The sequence below is a fragment of the Gopherus evgoodei genome, unplaced genomic scaffold, assembly GCF_007399415.2.
Source record: "Gopherus evgoodei ecotype Sinaloan lineage unplaced genomic scaffold, rGopEvg1_v1.p scaffold_39_arrow_ctg1, whole genome shotgun sequence".
In the NCBI taxonomy this organism is placed as follows: Eukaryota; Metazoa; Chordata; order Testudines; family Testudinidae; genus Gopherus; species Gopherus evgoodei.
The window spans coordinates 88,612-106,913 of NW_022060060.1; the positions used below are offsets into that span (position 1 = coordinate 88,612).

Below are 18,302 nucleotides of genomic sequence, written 5' to 3' on the forward strand. Positions count from 1 at the left end.
GCCTGCAGCTGGAAAATAACCCTGTTTTTGACCAAGGAACTGAAATTGGGGGACACTTCTGGGCTCTCGAAGACGTGTTGTGCCACTAACCTTTGGGTTTTCAGGTCTCCAGCTGAAGACGTGCAGATGTTATTCTAACAATTTTAGCTTGGGTAATAATATTAAATGTTATATTCTCATTAGGCTTCTAGGTTCATTGCTAACATCATCAGCCCCTAGTGGCCAATTACCAATTCCACATCTCAAACACACGTCGTTAGAGTCCTGAGAACTCACTGAGACACCGGTAGGAGGGACTGGGACTGTCCAATTGAACCAGGGACATACGGGCCCTTTGGGTGAGAGTTCGGTCGGGTTTTAATTATATGTGGGGAGGAGGATTAAGGGTTAGTGGTTAGGGTTAGGTGCTGCGGTTAAGGGTTATAGGTTGCCGGGATAGAATTATGGGTGATGGTTTAATGGTTTGGGTCAAATATCCTTCCACTGTCAAGTTCAATATTTGATGTGTTGTGATTGGATTTCTAACCAATTTGCAGCCATTCAACCACCAGATACCAATCGGTTCTGCTGCCATTTTCCAGACGGTTAGTGAGACTCTTGGGTCCTATTCCCAAGGTTCAGTTTGCCACGATGACTCATAATTCTGAGGCTGGGATGCTTGATACCAACTGGAGACACATAAACCCTAGTGCTCAGAGAGTCAAGGTGGGAGGTTCAGGTTAGAGCTGGGGTTATGGTTAGGGGTATAATTGGTTGTTAGTACTTGTATCACAGTGGTCTAGAAAACCCAGTCTAGGACCAGGTCTCATTGTGCCAGGAACTTTACAGAGAAATAACAATGAGGACTCTACTGATCCCAGGACCATTGCAACCTGAGCAATCTAAAGTCAGGGTTTGGGGGATAATGTTGGGCCATTAGGGTTAGGGGTTAGGGGTTGGGTTTGAAGAAAGGGTCAGAGTTGGGGGTCAGAGTTAGGTAGTAGGGGCTAGAGAGCCGCGGTTAAGGATGAGGATAGATCTCTAGGGAAAGGGTGAGGATTAGGGTGTTGGGGTGAAGGAATGGGTGCATCTATCGGGGGTTAGGATGCTGGGGTTAGGATCATGGTTAGGGAGCTAGGACAGAGTTGGGGGTCTAAGTAGTTGGGTTTAAGGTTTGGTTTAGGGTCATAGTTCTAGGGTTAGGGTAAAAAAACCTTCCCTCCCCCAAACTCAGTAGTCGACTGGTTATCACCACCCCTAGCTCACGACCTTTCTAGCCAGGTTCCCACTCAAGAAACCACTCGGATTCCAAGCAATTGGGTTGAAGATTTTCTGGACACTTTCCCAAACTCTGCGGGAGAAATCTCCCAAGAATTCCAGCTGCCTCACTTTCTAGGTGCTCAAAGCTGAGGCGCCTTTGGGAGCACTTACCGGGGTCTGCATCTCCAGTGGGCTTTAGCCAGAGACGTCAGAGCTTGTCCCCCAGAAAGGAAGCCCAACACGTCTCCAGCTGAGTGCGCCGCAAAAACGGAGCCATCTCAACTCAAAGGCCAAGTTAGGAAGTTGACCCCTGAGCTGTCGCCTCTGAGCTGCCAGTTACGTCCAGCCCCAGGCAGCCGAGCTCACATCTAGCTGTGCTGGGAATCCCCCTGCCCGGTTCTCAGCATGGAGCATGAGCGCAGAGCTGGTGGAAGGAGGCAGGGCCGGCTCAGGGAGACGCGTTCCTGCACTCGGTGAGTTCAGGGGTTACCTCTGACAAGGGACATGCCAAAGGGGAAATTTGTGCCTCAGTTTAGAAATTTTTTGTTTGCAACTATTTGTTACTGGGCTAAAGATAGGAGACAATAAAATCCCCTTAAAAGAATTCAGCTGTTCCCCTGAATGTCTAGTTGCAGCCCCCCAACCCTGAGCACCCCATATCTGCTAATCACCCTCAGTCCTGACCCCCAGCCTCCTGCTCACCCAGCCCTGGCTTCCCTCCAGCTCTGCACGGGCCCCTCACTCCCAACCTGCAGCCCATATTAGCCTAGCCATGGGCTGCCCACACCTGTGCTGATGCTCTTCACTCCTGACCCACAGCCCCTGCTACCCCAGAACTGGGCTCCCCCTACAGCACTGCTGGTTCCCCCTCACTTACAACCTGCAGCACCTGCCCCCCCAACCCTGCCGGTGCCACTCAGTCCCGCACCCCACCCCTGCTAGCCCTGTTTTGCCTCCCCTGCTCTGCTGGTGCCCCTCACTCCTGACCTGCAGCCCCTGCTAGCCCAGCCCTGCCGGTGCCCCTGACTCCCGCCCCCCACCCCTGCTAGCCCAGCTCTGTCTCCCCTGCTCTGTCATTGCCCCTCACTTCCAACCCACAGCCCCTGCCAGCCCAGCCCTGGCGTCCCCCTGCAGCTCTGCCAGTGCCCCTCACTCCCGACCTGCAGCCCCTGCTAGCCCAGTCCTGGGTTCCCCGACCCAGCTCTGCCGCTGCCCCTCACTCCTGACTCACAGCCCCTGCTATCTCAGCCCTGCCCCCACCGCCCTGCCAGTGCCCCTCACTCCCGACCTGCAGCCCCTGCTAGCCCAGCCCTGGGCTCCCCGACCCAGGTCTGCTGGTGCCCCTCACTCCTGACCTGCAGCCCCTCTTAGCCCAGACCTAGGTTCCCTGATCCAGCTTTGCCAGTGCCCCTCTCCACCTGCAGTCCCTGCTAGCCCAGCCCTGGGTTCCCCCTGAGCCCTGCTGGTGCCCCTCATTCCTGACCTGCAGCCCCCTGCTAGCCCAACCCTGGGCTCCCCCACTCAGCTCTGCCAGTGCCCCTCACTCCCCACCTGCAGCCCCCTGCTAGCCCAGACCTGGGTTCACTCCCTGCAGTTCTTTCAAAGCTGTTATCCCAGCTAATAGCTGGAGTGTGGGATAAGCACCTCTGTCCCCCCGTCTCTGCCTGGGGGGTGCACAGCCTGGCCTGTACCTGTCTTGGCCTGGGCAGCATATCCAGCCTGTGCAGAAGAGCCATGAGCTGCACCCTGCCCTGGTATTGGGTCCACACAGGGGGACGTACCCCACTGCCCTTCATAGGTCAGAACAGAGAACAATACTCCTGGCTTCCCGCCCCCCTGCTCTAACCTAATCCCCTTCCAGAGCTTGGGAAAGAACCCAGGAGTCTTGGATCCCAGCCCACCACTCTAATGACTAGACCCCACTGCCCTTCCAGAGCTGGGGAAAGAACCCAGAAGTCCTGGCTCCCAGCCCCCAACTCTAATGTCTAGATCCCACTCCCATCCCAGAGCTGGTGAGGGAACCCAGGTGTCTTGCTCCCCTCTCTAGCATACGCTTCACGCCATTTATCTCTGAGGGGGTTAAAACACCCTCTGAACTCATGTCACAAGCCAATAGCAGCCACTTTCCTGGGATGGACTCACCAAATCACTGGCCATGTTGGGTCATGACCCGACACTGTAGACCGGGGGGTTCTGTCTGGGAGTCCAGCTCTGCTCTGTGTCTGTCGCAGAGCTCTTCTGAGGTATCTTTGCCTGTCAGACATCCCCTCTCCTCCCCACCCCCCCGATGGAAGTCAGGTAATTATAGATTGAGAACAATAGATGACGCCCTCTGGGGAGCTTTCACTGTTACAGCTGGTGGGAAGATGTGAAAACTGGACAGGTGGGTGAGTGCAGGGGTCTAAAACTGGAGTGAAAAACAACCTCGCTGTGACTTTCATTTGTGTAAACTTCCCCTTTTCAGCCCATGTTGTTTGTTTGGTGGTCGGTTTTCCCCAGAGATTCGGTGACAAAGGCCGCAGACCTCAGAGAAGATTGAGGCCTCCTGGGGCGTCTTTTTGAGAACTTGCCATGCAGGAAGGTGAAGAAGGAAACTTTACAGCTGTCCTGGAACTGGGGATAGAACCCCGGAGTCCTGACTCCCAGCCCCCTCACTCTAATCTTGGAGATCCTTGTTCACTCTCCCAGCTGGGGACAGATTCTAGGAGGTGACGTTTCAGCCCATCTGCACTAACCTCGTAAAGACCAGAGAGAAAACCCAGGAGTCCTGACTCCCACCCACCCAGGATGGATAGATTGACAGTGGGCGTCTATGGGGATGGATAGATGTCCTGTACATAGTTGTACACAAGTATGTCTCCTTTCTAGCATCTTTTCTTTCTTTTAATGTCTCCTGGCAGTTTGTTGTTGTTATACAAAGGGTCTCTTCTCGTCCTTGCTCCTGTGACGGTGGTGAGAAGTAGTTGGGTGGTTCCTCGCACCGTGACTTGTGGTGGAATGTCCACTGCAATTTGACGTGTTTAGAACTGATCGATTTGTGGAGTTTCAGGGCACAAGAAGGGATCGCTGTGATTGGCATGTCCCCCGGCGATTTCTGGCCCAAGCCCCCACCTTCCGGTCGAGCAGAGCAGTTAGAAAGAGAGGCCAAAGCTGTGAGTCCTGGAGAGTTCACCACAGTCCAGAAATCAGGACTGCAACCCCCAAAGTATTGTAAAGCTGTGAAATTTCCCCTGGACCTGTCAGTGTCCCGGAGAGGCGGATTGAAGAGGCCAGAGGCCGAGGTTTATGGTTTGAAAGCTCTGTTTGCACAGAAGGGCAGGGACTGGAGGAGAAAGGGCGCATGTTGGGTTATCTCATCCATCCATGTCTCATGGAGGGCTCTTCCCTAGCTTTAACTAATGGTCTTGTGATCAAACAGAGGAAGGGACTCGGGGAACTGGCTACAGTTCCCAGATCTGCCACAGACTCGCTCTGTCACCTTGGGGAAGCCACGTCACCTATCCATGCCTCAGTTTCCCCATCTGTTCAATGAGGGTAATGATGCTCACTTCACACCGGAGAGCTGAGGTGGGCTGGACTCAGGTTGTGAGGCACTTGGGGAATATTTGTGCCTTGCAAAGGACCAGAGTCTCCTCTCAGCATCACTCGCACAAAGCAGAGCTATTCCAGCGCAGTTGCTCCAGGTTTACACTGGAACGGTCGAGGTCAGAATCCCATTTCTCGTGTTTTTCGCCCGTCGCTAGGACACCACTGCAGAATGGGAAGTTAAAGGCAGAGAGAAGGTCAGTGACAGGCCCAAGGTCCCACAGCAGCTGGGAACAGAACCTGAGTCCTCTTCCCCCTTTTTGATGGTTTCTCTTGTATTCTCTTTATTTTTTCAGGAAACCCCACAGCCCCCTCCGTCTTCCCCCTGGTTCCCTGCTGCACCAAGACTGGCAATGCTCCCCTGGACACAAGCTTGGCCTGCCTTGTAACGGGCTATTTACCATCACCAGTGGAGATCAAGTGGAATTCGGGCAAAGTGACCCAAGGGGTCACAACTTTCCCAGAGGTGACGGTGAGCAACGGGCGCTTCACCCAGAGCAGCCTGCTGATCATCCCTGCCAGACCCCGGCAGGGCGACACCTACCAGTGCGATGTGACACATCAAGGGACAGCAACGACCGAGTCGAGGAAGTTCCCTCAGGAGTGTAAGACACGTGGCAGGGGAGGGTGGCACAGCCAGGCTGAGCTTTTCAAAGTGCCTAGAGGGTCTAGTAGCCAGTGAATCTCAATCCACATCCCGCAGGCGCCTTTGGAAAAACCTCAGCCTGAAAGTCTGGGGAAAGTTTGGCCCAGTGTTGAAACACATTGAGCCCTGGTGCTTTGTCTCTGCAGATCTCCTGCCCCCAGCGCCCCCTCCACGGACCCCTGAAGGAGGGAAACCTTAGGGTGAAAGGTGCCCCGGGCAGAGACCTACATTCCACTAAGGGGGGGATTTTTCAGCCCTGCCTAAAGGATTTAGGCACCTGGTTCCCATGAGAACTTGGCATGCGAATCCCTTAGGCACCTTGGGAAATCTCAGACCCGCAGCCGGGGTGAAATGGCACCTAAGCCGCATGCTGGCCCCTCTGTACGGGGAAATCTTCGGCTCACTGCCTTTCGCCCTCACCCTCACCCAAACCCAACCCAACCGCCTCCCACTGGGGGAGGCAGAACAAAGCCCATTCGCTGCATCCAAAGTCCAAAGCCTCAAAGCAAAACCAGTGCAACTCTGAGCCCAGGGTCCCGGCCACCAGAGCCCCCAGAGTTCAGCTGGCTGCATGGGGAGCCCCCCCCTTTCCCACTAGGCCACCTTCCCTGCATGGTTCCTAGGCCTCCTGCCTGTCCACATCTAGAGATTCCCCCTCAGGCGCTTTCCTCAGCACTGAGCCAGAAGCTTTCCCTGATATAGACAGCAGCAAGCAGCCCCATGGGACTACAATTCCCAGCAACCACTGGCCTTAAAGGGGCTATACCCCCTTATGAGCTAGCACTGGTTACACCTTTGTCATGGAGCTGGGTGTGTTCCTTGCACTCTGGCTGTTCTGAGGCATCTTTTGAAATGGATACAAGCCCAGAGCCGCAAACCTAGGCATTCTGGGGTCAGAACTTCAACGGGTGTAAATCAATTGATCTCCTCTGAAGTCAGTGGCACTGAGCCGACTTACATCAGCTGAGGATTTGACCCTTTATCTGTAGTCAGACACAGTCAGTCCTTTCCCAGGTTTTCTTCTGATGCCATGTCATGCTGTACAGCACCACGGTCCCCCTTAAATAGGGGACATTAATTGAGGGAAACATGTTCAAATAAACAAACACAGCTCAAGTTCCAGCTTTGTCGCAGCTGTTTACCAGGGAGAACACACTCCATGCAGCACGTGCAGGAAGAATGCCTGGAGGCTTTTAATATTTGCCTAGATGATTTAAGGGCCCTGTTCCCATTTGTTTTAATCCCTTACATGGCTGTGAAAAATCTCAGCCCTGGAGACTGATTAAAGTATGCAGTGTAAACGTACCACAACAACGCTGGTGTTACTCGTGCTGAGAGGACTGTAGAGTTATCTCTCTCTCTGGAAGGGGGCTAGGGATCTACAGAGAGTGACATTGGACTGTGTTTTCCCCTCTCTCTGCTCTCAGGGTGTGGTTCGACAGCACCACCCGAAGTTCACCTCCTGGTGCCCACCTGCGAGGAGAGCTCCACGGAGAGCCAGCTGGAGCTGGTTTGCCTCCTCCTGAGCTTCAAACCCGACCAAGCCAACGTGAAATGGCTGGTGAATGGAAAGGAGAGCAGCCCCCCCACCCCGGCCTTTTCCTCTGCAATGGGCACAGACGGCTTCTACATGAGGCAGAGCCACATGAACGTCACCAAGCAGAGCTGGGAGAAGGGGGACGTCTACACCTGCCAAGTGACCCACCCAGCAGTGGGAGCAGAGCTCTCCATGCACAACACCAGCAAGTGCTTGGGTGAGGGGCTGGGCCCGTTCATGGCGGGGAGGTGGGGTGGAGAGTTACTGAGAAACCAGCCCTGCCTAAGGGAAGGTGATACTTCACCTAGACCCCAATGTGATGGGAGACACAGGAGTGCCATAGAGAAACAGGTGCTGTAGGTGGGTGGGAAGAGAAAGAGATAGCAGGGCTGGCTGGATGAGAGGGACACTAGGAGTTTTCTGCTGGAGGTGGGTAAGGGATAGATTAGATTAGATTAGTTTAGATTTCAATCGTCTGTTTCTGCCTTTCCACATTATTTGAACTGGTCAATGACATCTCTCTGCATTTCTCAGCCTGCCTCAGAAGCTCACTTGACCAAACCATCTACTTAACCAAACCCTTCTATGAAGACGTCATCAAAAATTCTGGTCATGTTACCTGTCTAGTTCTGGGCTATGACTTAGCAGCCAGCAGTATCGCATGGAAAGTGAATGGGCAAGTCAGCTCTGCGGCGAAGACAGAACCCCCCAAGAAGAACAGCAACGGGACCACCAGCCTGGTCAGTTCTCACCCTGTGTCGCTGGCACAATGGGGACAAGGCACCCAATTTACCTGCAAAGTGACCACACCCTGTTCTGGAGAACTAACCCAGGACATAACCATGAGCAAAACAGGTGAGGAGCCTTGCCATCTCAAAGGGAAAGGCAAACTCCAGTCACTGTGAATTGGGACTGGAGGGTGAAACTCACCCCGCACAAGTCCTAGGCAGCCTTTATGTCCCAGTTAACCCTCCAAGAAGGACTTGAGTGGCGCCTAGGCCCTCAGCACAGGGGTGTGAGCAGGTAGAATTAGTATTTCCTCTGTGAATTTCTCATTCTCAATCTCTCACTAATTTCCACTTGCACAGTTTTCCCAGGATTCTCCTCCTGATCATTAAATTCCAGCTCCTCCAAGAATTTCATTCCCTCAGCTCCCTGGTAAACGTGGATGTGGCCTGCTAGGGGCTCTGATCTGACGTGCGTCTGTACTTCTTACGTCTGGAAATCAGGCTGGTGCTTGTTACCTGGCATCTGGCCTTTATGGGATATTTCGGGTGAGACTCTCTAAGAGTCTCCATTAGAGTAAGGTGCCCAAATCCCATTGAAATACCCAAGTTGTCCAAGTCCGTAAGGCAGCCTTTGAAAATCTCAATTGTGTTGAATTTTGCTGGGAGCATTTGAAGGAGGGAAGAGGCTCCGTCGGAGTGAGAAATGGGTTGATGACCCAATGTCACGATGATGCATGATGGAGACTTGGATGAAGAGGAGATTCAATGTTTGGGGTGAGAGTTCAGGTTTGGGATGCAGGACCAGCTGAAAGCCCCCTGCCCCTCTGCGTTACTGTAAAGCCAAACTGAGGATAATGATCCTGAAGATGATCTTGAAGGGGATGAAGATTGTGTCGATGACAATGAAGAGGGAAATGAAAATTCTGAAGGAGAAAAAATGTTAGATTGCTGGAGAAGATGAAGATAAAGAGGAAGGAAGTGATTATGAAGATAAGGGAGGTGAAGAAGATGAATATGACGATGGTGATGAAGACGAAGATGATGGTGTTAAGTTGTTGCCGTTTAAGGTTGAAGATTGAGAAGCTCACTGTGCATTCTGTGGGGAAGGTTTGGGAGTTCAGCTGAGTTCTTGGGTGAAGGTCCAGGCTCTTTGAGTTTCAAGGGAGATGATGCTCAGTGGTTGGGTTTTTATTTTGCCTGGTCTAGCTTCACACATACCCGGAACAACTGCCCTCCCTGGCCCCTTCACGCAGTGATAGCTGCTGGAGCTAAGTCCTTAACTTAGTCATGCAAAGCAAGTCATCTTCTTCTCTTGCCCCTCTTCCTTTTCATTTAGGCATCAGGAAGAAGGAGCCCTCAGTCACCATCTCCTGAGCCTACCACGAAGACATCTCCGGGAATAGAGTTTCCTTGACTCTCATCTGTGAAGCTAGTGGCTTTTACCCAGCAGAGATCAGCATCTCATGGTTGAAGAACAACTCCCCAGAACTCAAGTCGAGTTACAATAATGGCCCTGTGTCAGGAAGTGGCACTTTCTCTGCCTACAGCATCCTGAAGGTTGACAAAAGTGTAGGAGCAGTAAATTACACCTGCGTGGTGCATCACCCGGCCATGGAAGAGCCCAAGAAGGTTGTGGAAAAGGTGTCCCTTGGTAAGTGGATTCTCAGAGGCAGGTATTAGTTTGGGGATGTCCACACGCTTTCTGATGTCATCCAGCCAATGGCATGAACATCTGCATGACTGCATGTGAACCCTGGTGGGAGGAGTGGCAATGAAGGATTTCTATCTCCATTATGATGACATATCAGATTGAGAAGCTGATGAATTCATGCAAATAAAGGAGAGAAACCCCTCAGTTCTATTGTCCCACAGTGGGGACTGGGCATGCATATGAATCTGGACTCCCAGCTCTAGCAGGATCCACTTTACAAACTTATTTCATGAGCCAGACCATGCATATCCTTCAGAGAACATTCAAGAGAGGCCTTTGTCCCTGGGTGCCAGGGCTTCAATGAGTCTGGGCTCCCTGGCTGAGCCTTCTAAAGCGATTCAATTTCTGCCCTCCCCCATCGGTTTGCAGTGGGAGTTGGGGGACTCATGCCCTGAGGGATCTTGGCAGATGATGGGTGTGAAACCTAAATAGCCTTTCTGCCTGTGCATGGGGTAGGGATTTAGGGAACACAAGTTCCGTCCTCAGTCCTGGGTGTGGTGAGGTGTTTAGTGGTTAGATCGGGGGGTCTGGGTGCCAGGCATGACCATGGGCAGGTCATTTGTCCTCTGTGTCCCAGCTGCCATCTCTGGGAAACAGGGATAACCACGCTGAGCTCAGGAGCGCCATTAAGCTCATGAATTTCAGGCCAGAAGTACCCTGAGTTTAGCAACCATGGCAGGTCTGGCCCTAGTCATGTTTTCTGCAATGGGGCTTTCTCCTAACAAAACTAGAGACCTTCAGATTTGCTCCTGGCTCCCAGAGACCCAAATAACCATAATGGGAGTCAGGAATCTCAATCCCTCGGTTGGCTGGAAAATCTCAGCCATTGTTCCTGCTGCTCCATAAGATGAGGGTCCCGCCCCTTCCACCAGAGAACCCAGTGCCCTATTTACAAGTCCAATGATGCTCAGCCCTTTTCCCAAACAGCCCCTGGGCTCTGCACCCCTGAGAGAGAGGCACTCAGTTACGACCTGGTGCCCGTTTAAATATTTGCTCAGCCGAGCCCTCAACGCCTCCTCCTGCCCCCACCAGGTGTCAGCAACTGTAATCAACACCCTCTGGAGGTGTCTCTCCTCCCCCCTTCCCTGGAGGACCTCTACATAGCGCAGAACGCCTCCATCAGATGTTTGGTGAGTGGCATGGAGACCCCCGGCAGCCTGGAGGTCTCCTGGAACCGGGGTAGCGGGGGCCCATTGGCCGTGGTCTCCAGGGATCCGGTGCTGCAGGAAGATGGCACCTACAGTGTAACCAGCATCCTGCCGGTGTGCGTGGAGGAGTGGCAGGCGGGGGAGGAGTTCACCTGCACCATGAAACACCAAGACTTCCCGTCGGCCATTGTCAAGACCATTCGCAAGAGTCACAGTAAGAACTCAGCCTTTCCCCTGTAGGGGGCGCCAGCTCCAACGGGGCCGCAGGCTGGGGGAGTGGCTGGCACAGGGTGTGGGGAATGGGACATGGGACCTTCTGTCTCTAGGGGGCCCCAGCTCTGATCCGGTTTCAGGTGTTTGGGACGGGGAGTTACAAATTTGTGGGTGGGATGATATGTGCAAATTGATGAGAGAGAAGGGGATGGAGAGTCAGGACTCCTGGGTTCTTTTTCTGTCTCTGGGACGGGAGTGGGATGTAGTGGGCTAGAACAGGGAGACTGGAGGCTGTGACACCTGGGTTCTAGCCCCTGTTCATGGAAGGGATTTGAATCTAGTGGGTTAGTGTGGCCCGAACTCCTGGATTCTGTCTATGGGTCTGGGAGGGGCGTGAGGGGGTCTAGTGGGATATTGCAGGGCGATGAAGATGGGGAATGGTAGCCAGGACTCTGGATCCCAATCCTTAGCATTAATCCCTTGCTGTTTCTCATGGCAGTGGTCTCCCTCCGGGCCCCCTCTGTCTACATCTCCCCTCCTCACACTGAGGAACTGGCTCTCCAGGAATCAGCCACCATCACCTCCCTGGCCTCCGGGTTCCGGCCCAGAGACATCTTGGTGACATGGACCCAGCAGGATCGGCCCGTGCCCCAGGAAGCCTACACTAACGTCGGCCCCGTGCGGGAGGCTGGCAAGAAGGAGCGCTACTTCATCTACAGCAAGGTCAATGTCTTGGCGTCCAAATGGGAGCGGGGGGGACACCTACGCCTGCGTGGTGGGGCAGGAGGGTCTGCCCATGACCTTCATCCACCGGAGTGTGGACAAAGCCTCTGGTAAACCCACTGTCGTCAATGTCTCTGTGATCTTGTCCGACACCGACGTCACTTGCTACTGAGGATCAGAGCCCCACGGGCTCCTCACGGCGTATCTGGGGTGGCCATGGAACCTCGTGGGGTCTGGGATTCCTCTGAGCCTGTGTGTAAAGCTGTGGTAGCTCTGGTGTACGGAGCGTGGCTGTGTGTGGAATATGCCCAAATAAAATGCACTATGCTAGAGTTTGTGATGAAGGGTGTGTCCTCTGACTGAGACTGTCCGTTCATCTTATCTACCAACCCACGCTTCCTCCCACAATATCTAGATGTATCCATCGACTCTTTCTTTCTCTCTAGCCATCCTCCTTTCCTTATGGATTGTCTGCATCAATTCATCCTTCCACAAAATCCATCCATCCATCCTACCCTCTGCAGCACCTATCTCTTTGATTCCACCATATCCATCGATTCATGCATGGAAAATCATGCCATGTTCTCTCTGCATCCATCCATCCTCTGCAGTGCATGTTTCTACCTGCCCACCCCTCTGCAGGGAGTTGCTATCCATCCATTGTTATTGATGATATTGCAGCTCCTAGATGTCCTGACTGAGGTTAGGGCCCCATTGGATGAGCACTACATGAACAGATGTAGAGCAAACATCCTGGAACCAAGCAGAGAAAGGCTGGGAGGGGATATTTTAGCACAAAGGGATTAAAATTGGGACACTAACAAGGAGTGAGACACTCAATTCTGACTGCAACTGTGAGTTTATTTCACTGGCACCTCATTTCCTCAAAGTCCTTTAAAGACCCCAAACTAAGTGGCTTGTATCTGGTCACACTGCAGGTCAGTGGTAGAGGTGGAAATAGAGCCCTGATTTCCCATCTCCAAGACTTGTTTCTTAACCGTTGCATCTGTTTAGCAATGTAGCGCTAGCCAGTCTGGCATCAGAACTCCTTGGACATGCTTCCTCACCGGACCACATTAGGTGAGAGGCAGAGCCCCCAGGAATCTGGTGTTATGTCTGCTGGGAGCTAGGCGGCAGGTGAGACTGAGTTAGGAGCCTCCATTCCCACCAGCCCTATCCCTGGATGTATGAACACAGGGTGGGGTGCAGGGGAAGTGATTTCACCTCTGTGTACGCGGTTAGGGGGACTGATACTGGACCAGCCTTCAGTTCTGGAGTCAACATGCAGTGACAGTCAGAAAAGGTAACAATGGGCAGAATCATTAGGAAAGGGGGAGACAATAAAACAGTAAACCTTATAATGCCACCATATAAATCCATGGTATGTCCACAGCTTGAATAGCTCATGCAATTCTGATCTCCCCATGTCTAGAAAGGTGTATTAGAAATGGAGAAGGTACAGAGAGGGGAGAAAATTGATCATGGGGATGGAACAGCTTCTGTTTGAAGAAAGATTAGAAAGGCTGGGACTTTCCATCTTAGAAAAGAATTGACTAAGGGGAAATATGATTGAGGTCTATAAAATTGTGACTCGTGTGGAGAAAGAAAATATTGAAGTGTTATTTCCCCCTTCACATAACACAAGAACCAGGGGTCACCCACTGAAATTAAATGGCAGCTGGTTTAAAACAAACACAAGGAAATATTTCTTCCCACAACAGAGTCAACCCGTGGAACTAGTGGTCAGGAGATGTTGTGATGGCCAGAAATATAGTTGGGTTCAAAGAAGAATTAGCAAGTTCATGGAGGATAAATCCATCAAAGATTATTAGCCAAGATGGTCATGGATGCAGCCCTAAGCTCTTGTTGTCCCTAAGGCTCTGCCTGTCATAGGCTGGTTCTGTCCGACAGCAGATGGATGACTCAATAATTGCCCTGATCTGGTTATTCCCTCTGATACCTCTGGCATTAGCCACTGTTGGAAGACAGGGTCCTGGGGCAGCTGAATCATTGGTCGCATGCACTGTGGCCATTCTCTTGTCCAATATTCAAAAGAAGGATGAAAAATTGGAGAAGGTGCAAAAGAGAGCTAGAAAAACGTTTAGAGGGCTGGAGAAAATGGCTTCCAGTGAGAGACAGGAGGAGACAAATTGTCTGAAAGAGACATTCAGGAGATGGCTTCATGGATATGTATAAGTACCTCCATGAAGAGAAAGTACCAGGCAGTAAAGGTCTGTAACTTAGTATAGAGAGGCTTAAGAGGAGCCAATGGCTGGACAGATACAAATGTGGAATAAAGCAGTGTGGGGTGGATCAGGGTTGTGCTGACGCTGCAGATTCAGTCTGCTGGACTGTTCTGGGCCTCACCACAGTGCGGCCCAATTGCCAGAGTCTACGTGGCATCCCTTGGGTTCTGGGCTGTGGGGTCTAATGGGCTGAGAGAATACAGCCACCCATGACCACAGAGCGGTGTGGCCTAGTGCCCAGGGTCAATATATCAGCCCTCAAGTGCAGGATTTTGTTTCCTAGGGGTTAGAATGAATATAGCAGCCCTTGAGTGCAGGGGAGTGTGGCCTAGCAGCCAGGGTGAATAGAGAGGCCCTCAAATGCAGGGGAGTGTAGTGTAATGGCCAAACCCAGGGGCCATCACCAGAGAAGGTGATGGCCAGCGTAGGGGGACGGGCCCACCCGACTACACTGGGTCCTGACCCAGGGCCCTAGCAGTGGTGGAGTGGTCCACCAGTGGGTCAGTGTGGAGTCATAGAATCATAGACTCAAAGGTCTGGAAGGGACCTCGAGAGCTCATCTAGTCCAGTCTCCGTACTCATGGCAGGACTAAATATTATCTAGACCATCCCTGAGAAATGTTTGTCTAATGTGCTCTTAAAACTCCCCAATGATGGAGATTCCACAACCTCCCTAGGCAATTTATTCCAGTGCTTAACCACCCTGACCGGAAGCTTTTTCTAATGTCCAGCCTACACCTCCCTTTCTGCAATTGAAGCCCATTGCTTCTTGTCCTATCCCCAGAGGTTAAGGAGAACAATTTTTCTCCCTTCTCTTCATAACAGGCTTTTATGTTCTTGAAAACAGTTATCATGTCCCCTCTCAGCCTTCTCTTTTCAAGACTAAACAAACCCAGTTTTTAATCTTCCCTCACAGGTCATATTTTCTAGACCTTTAATCATTTTTGTTGCTCTTCTCTGACTTTCTCCAGTTTGTCCACATCTTTCCTGAAAAGTGGTGCCCAGAACTGGACACAAGACTCCAGTTGAGGCCTAATCAGTGTGGAGTAGTTTGGAAGAATGACTTCTCGTGTCTTGTTTACAACTGCCCTGATAATATGTCCCAGAATGATGTTCACTTTTTTTGCAACAGTATTACACTGCTGACTCATGCTTAACTTGTGATCCACTATGACCCCCAGATCCCTTTCTGAAGTACGCCTTCCAAGACAGACATTGCCCATTTTGTATGCGTGCAACTGATTGTTCCTTCCTAAATGGAGTATTTAGCATTTTTCCTTATTGAATTTCATCCTATTTACTTCAGACCATTTCTCCAGTTTGTCCAGATCACTGTGAATTTTAATGCGATCCTCCAAAGCACTTGCAACCCCTCCTGGCTCGGTATCATCTATAAACTTTATAAAAGTATACTCTGTATGCTCTTATCTAAATCATTGATGAAGATATTGAACAGAACCAATCCTAGAACTGATCCCTGTGGGACCCCACTCATTATACCCTTCCAGCATGACTGTAAACCACTGATAACTACTCTCTGGGAATGGTTTTCCAACCAGTTATGCACCCACCTTATAGTAGCTCTATCTAGGTTGCATTTCCCTAGTTTGTTTATGAGAAGGTCATGCAAGACAGTATCAAAAGCCTTACTAAAGTCAAGATATACCACATCTACCACTTCCTCCCTATCCACAAGCCTTGTTACTCTGTTAAAGAGAGCGAGCTGGTTGGTTTGACATGATTTGCTCTTCATAAATCCATGTTGTTACTTATCTTATTTTCTTCTACGTTTGCAAATTGATTGCTTAATTATTTGCTCCATTATCTTTCCGGTACAGAAGTTAAGCTGCTTGCTCTGTAATTCCCTGGGTTATCCTTATTTTCATTTTTATAGATGGGCACTCTATTTGCCCTTTTCTGGTCTTCTGGAAGCTCTCCCATCGTCCCTGACTTTTGAAAGATAATCGCTAGTGGCTTAGATATCTCCTCAGTCAGCTCCTTGAGTATTCTAGGAAACATTTCATCAAGCTCTGATGACTTGAAGCCAACTAACTTATCTGAGTAATTTTTAACTTGTTCTTTCTCTATTTTAGCCTCTGATCCTGCCTCATTTTCACTGGCATTCACTATGTTAGATGTCCAATCGCCACCCACCTTGTTGGTGAAAACCGAATCACAGACGTCATTAAGCACCTCTGCCATTTCCACATATTCTGTTTATTTTCTCCCCTCATTGCAACACTGCAACATGCTGACCTTACACGGGTGGGAGATACCCCTCCCTCCACCTACCTGCGTCACTTCTGACTGCGCTTCCTGAAGCTGCAGTCCATGTCACATTGGGGTCTCCAGGCTCCTCGGCGCTGGTAATTCCCTGGGACTCCAACTCCAGCTGGTCAGCTGTAGGCAACAGGTCTCTGGTCTGTGTCTTGAGATCTCAGCCTTCCGTAGGCAAGGGTTGTAATGGCTCCGGGGCTGGAGCCTCGACCAAGCGTCCTTCCTCCTTGGCTGTCTGTGCAGACTGAGCTGGGCTGCTCTTCTTTATACCAGCACAGCATTTGGAACATGCTTAGCATAGTCTGAGGAGCAGGACTTCCTCCACCCATAGGGTGGGATGAACACTTTCCTGGCTAGTGTGGGTATGCGCACCCCGTCACAGGCCAGAAATCTGGAAGGGAACCACTGGAACTAACTTCCAGTGGAAGTGGTGGAGTCTCCATCTCGAGATTTGAACATCCAGCCTGGGGTCCATTCTGGAAAATATGCTCCCAACAAAGACAAGTCATTGGGCTCCATAGAGGGTTAGCTGGGTTAGAGTCTCTGACTTGTGATATAGAGGAGGTCAGGCTCGTTGCTGTCATGGTCCCTTCTTGCCTTAAGATCTACAAAAGCACCAGTCAAGGTTTCAGAGCTAGGAAGGTAACATCAATTATCTACCACTGAACTCTATGGCCCAGGCCTTATAGCGCACAGATGGGTGAATTAAGATTTCAGCTGGTACCTTGGTGATTGCCCAGGTATGTACTAAATTGAGGAGGCTCCAGGCCATTTCCCAGTCAACGTTCATGCCATTGACAAGACGCATGGATGAGCTCAGGGAATGCTGGGCTGTGAGTCCTTCCTACTCTTGGGAACAGGTTCCCAATGGAGCCCAGGCTGGTGGTGAGTGAAAGAGGCTCCTACTGAGTGGTATCCTATGTGGAATGAGTTGGGAGAGCTTTTACTCAGTCCCCATGAGATGCCTTCATTCCCCATGGTGCCGCTACTGCCCAGGAACCGGTCCCAGCACAACTCAAGCTGGCATTGACTGGGAAGATGCTGCTGTCTGGGGGGAGGGATAGCTCAGTGGTTTGAGCATTGGCCTACTAATCCCAGCATTGTGAGCCCAGTCCTTAAGGGGGCCATTTAGGGAGCTAGAGCAAAAATTGGTCCTGCTAGTGAAAGCAGGAGTCTGGACTCAATGACCTTTCAAGGTCTCTTCCAGTTCTAGGAGATTGGGATATCTCCAATTATTACCTTTTTTTTTTTAAATTATCTGTCTCTGGCCCTGGACAGGAGCTCCTGCCAAGAGCACAGACCTGCTGTGCCCACTCAGCTCCTTGGCTTAACGAAGAGGCTTCTCTAACAGGCCCGTTTATCTCACCCCCAGCTCCTCACTGCCCAGTGGAGAACCAAGGCATCGATGCTGAAGGAGGAGAGGAGGAATCTGACGGTCTCTGGACTCTGTGACAGACCCAGACCAGTAGGGTACAGGAGTCTGGTCCTATTGGCATCCAGTGGGGGTGGGCGGGCGAAGCCCGCCCACTTCTAAAGGGCCTCCCCCCAGCCTAAGAGGAGGACCCACAGGTCTGGGACACCAAGTAATTATGGGGGACAACTAATGAAAAAACAGGATCGGGAGTGAGGTCAGAGGGCTAAATGAAGGGAACCTGATGGGGACACCGAGCAGAGAACCCCGGACAAGGCCCACTGCTCCTCGAAGGCGTCAAGGGAGCCAGTGGACGCCGCCCAGAGGAACTCTGCCCAGATGCGTGAACAGACAGAGGAACGGAAATAGGCCCTACAGTCGCAGGAAATCCCGTCGGCCATCCTCCTCTCCCTGGTGTTGTAGATGACCAGTTTGGCCAGGGCCAAGAGGAGGTTGAGAAGGAGATCCCGCGACTTCGTGGGGCCACGGATGGGGAGCGTGTAGATAAAAAGGTGAGGGGAAAAGTGCAACCAAAAATGCAAGAAAATATTCAGGAGGAGCCGGAACAGGGGCTGCAACCTGGCGCACTCCAAATAAACGTGCGCCAAGGTCTCCTTCTCACCACAGAAAGGGCAGGTGCTAGGGACAGACGTGAACCGCGCCAAGTACACGCCCGTTCTCACGGCTCCGTGAAGGAGCCGCCAACTGATATTCCCTGCCGGCCTCGGGACCAGGGCAGAGTACAAGCTGGCCCACCGGGGCTCCTCACTCTTGAGAGGCGGCAGGAGGTCCCGCCATTTGGTATCGGGGCGGGATGCGAGGGTGAGGTAGTGAAGGG

At 51.7% G+C, this 18,302-nt stretch overlaps 2 gene segments (V, D, J or C); one reads left to right on the forward strand and one right to left on the reverse strand.

The window, feature by feature from the left end:
* Window positions 1–18,302, reverse strand: part of LOC115642201 — a 97,425-nt gene that overhangs the window by 15,036 nt on the left and 64,087 nt on the right.
* Window positions 3,547–18,302, forward strand: part of LOC115642324 — a 48,532-nt gene continuing 33,776 nt past the window's right edge. Inside the window, 1 exon segment of the C gene segment in view lies at window positions 3,547–3,622. Within this exon segment, the coding sequence occupies window positions 3,562–3,622 (61 nt within the window).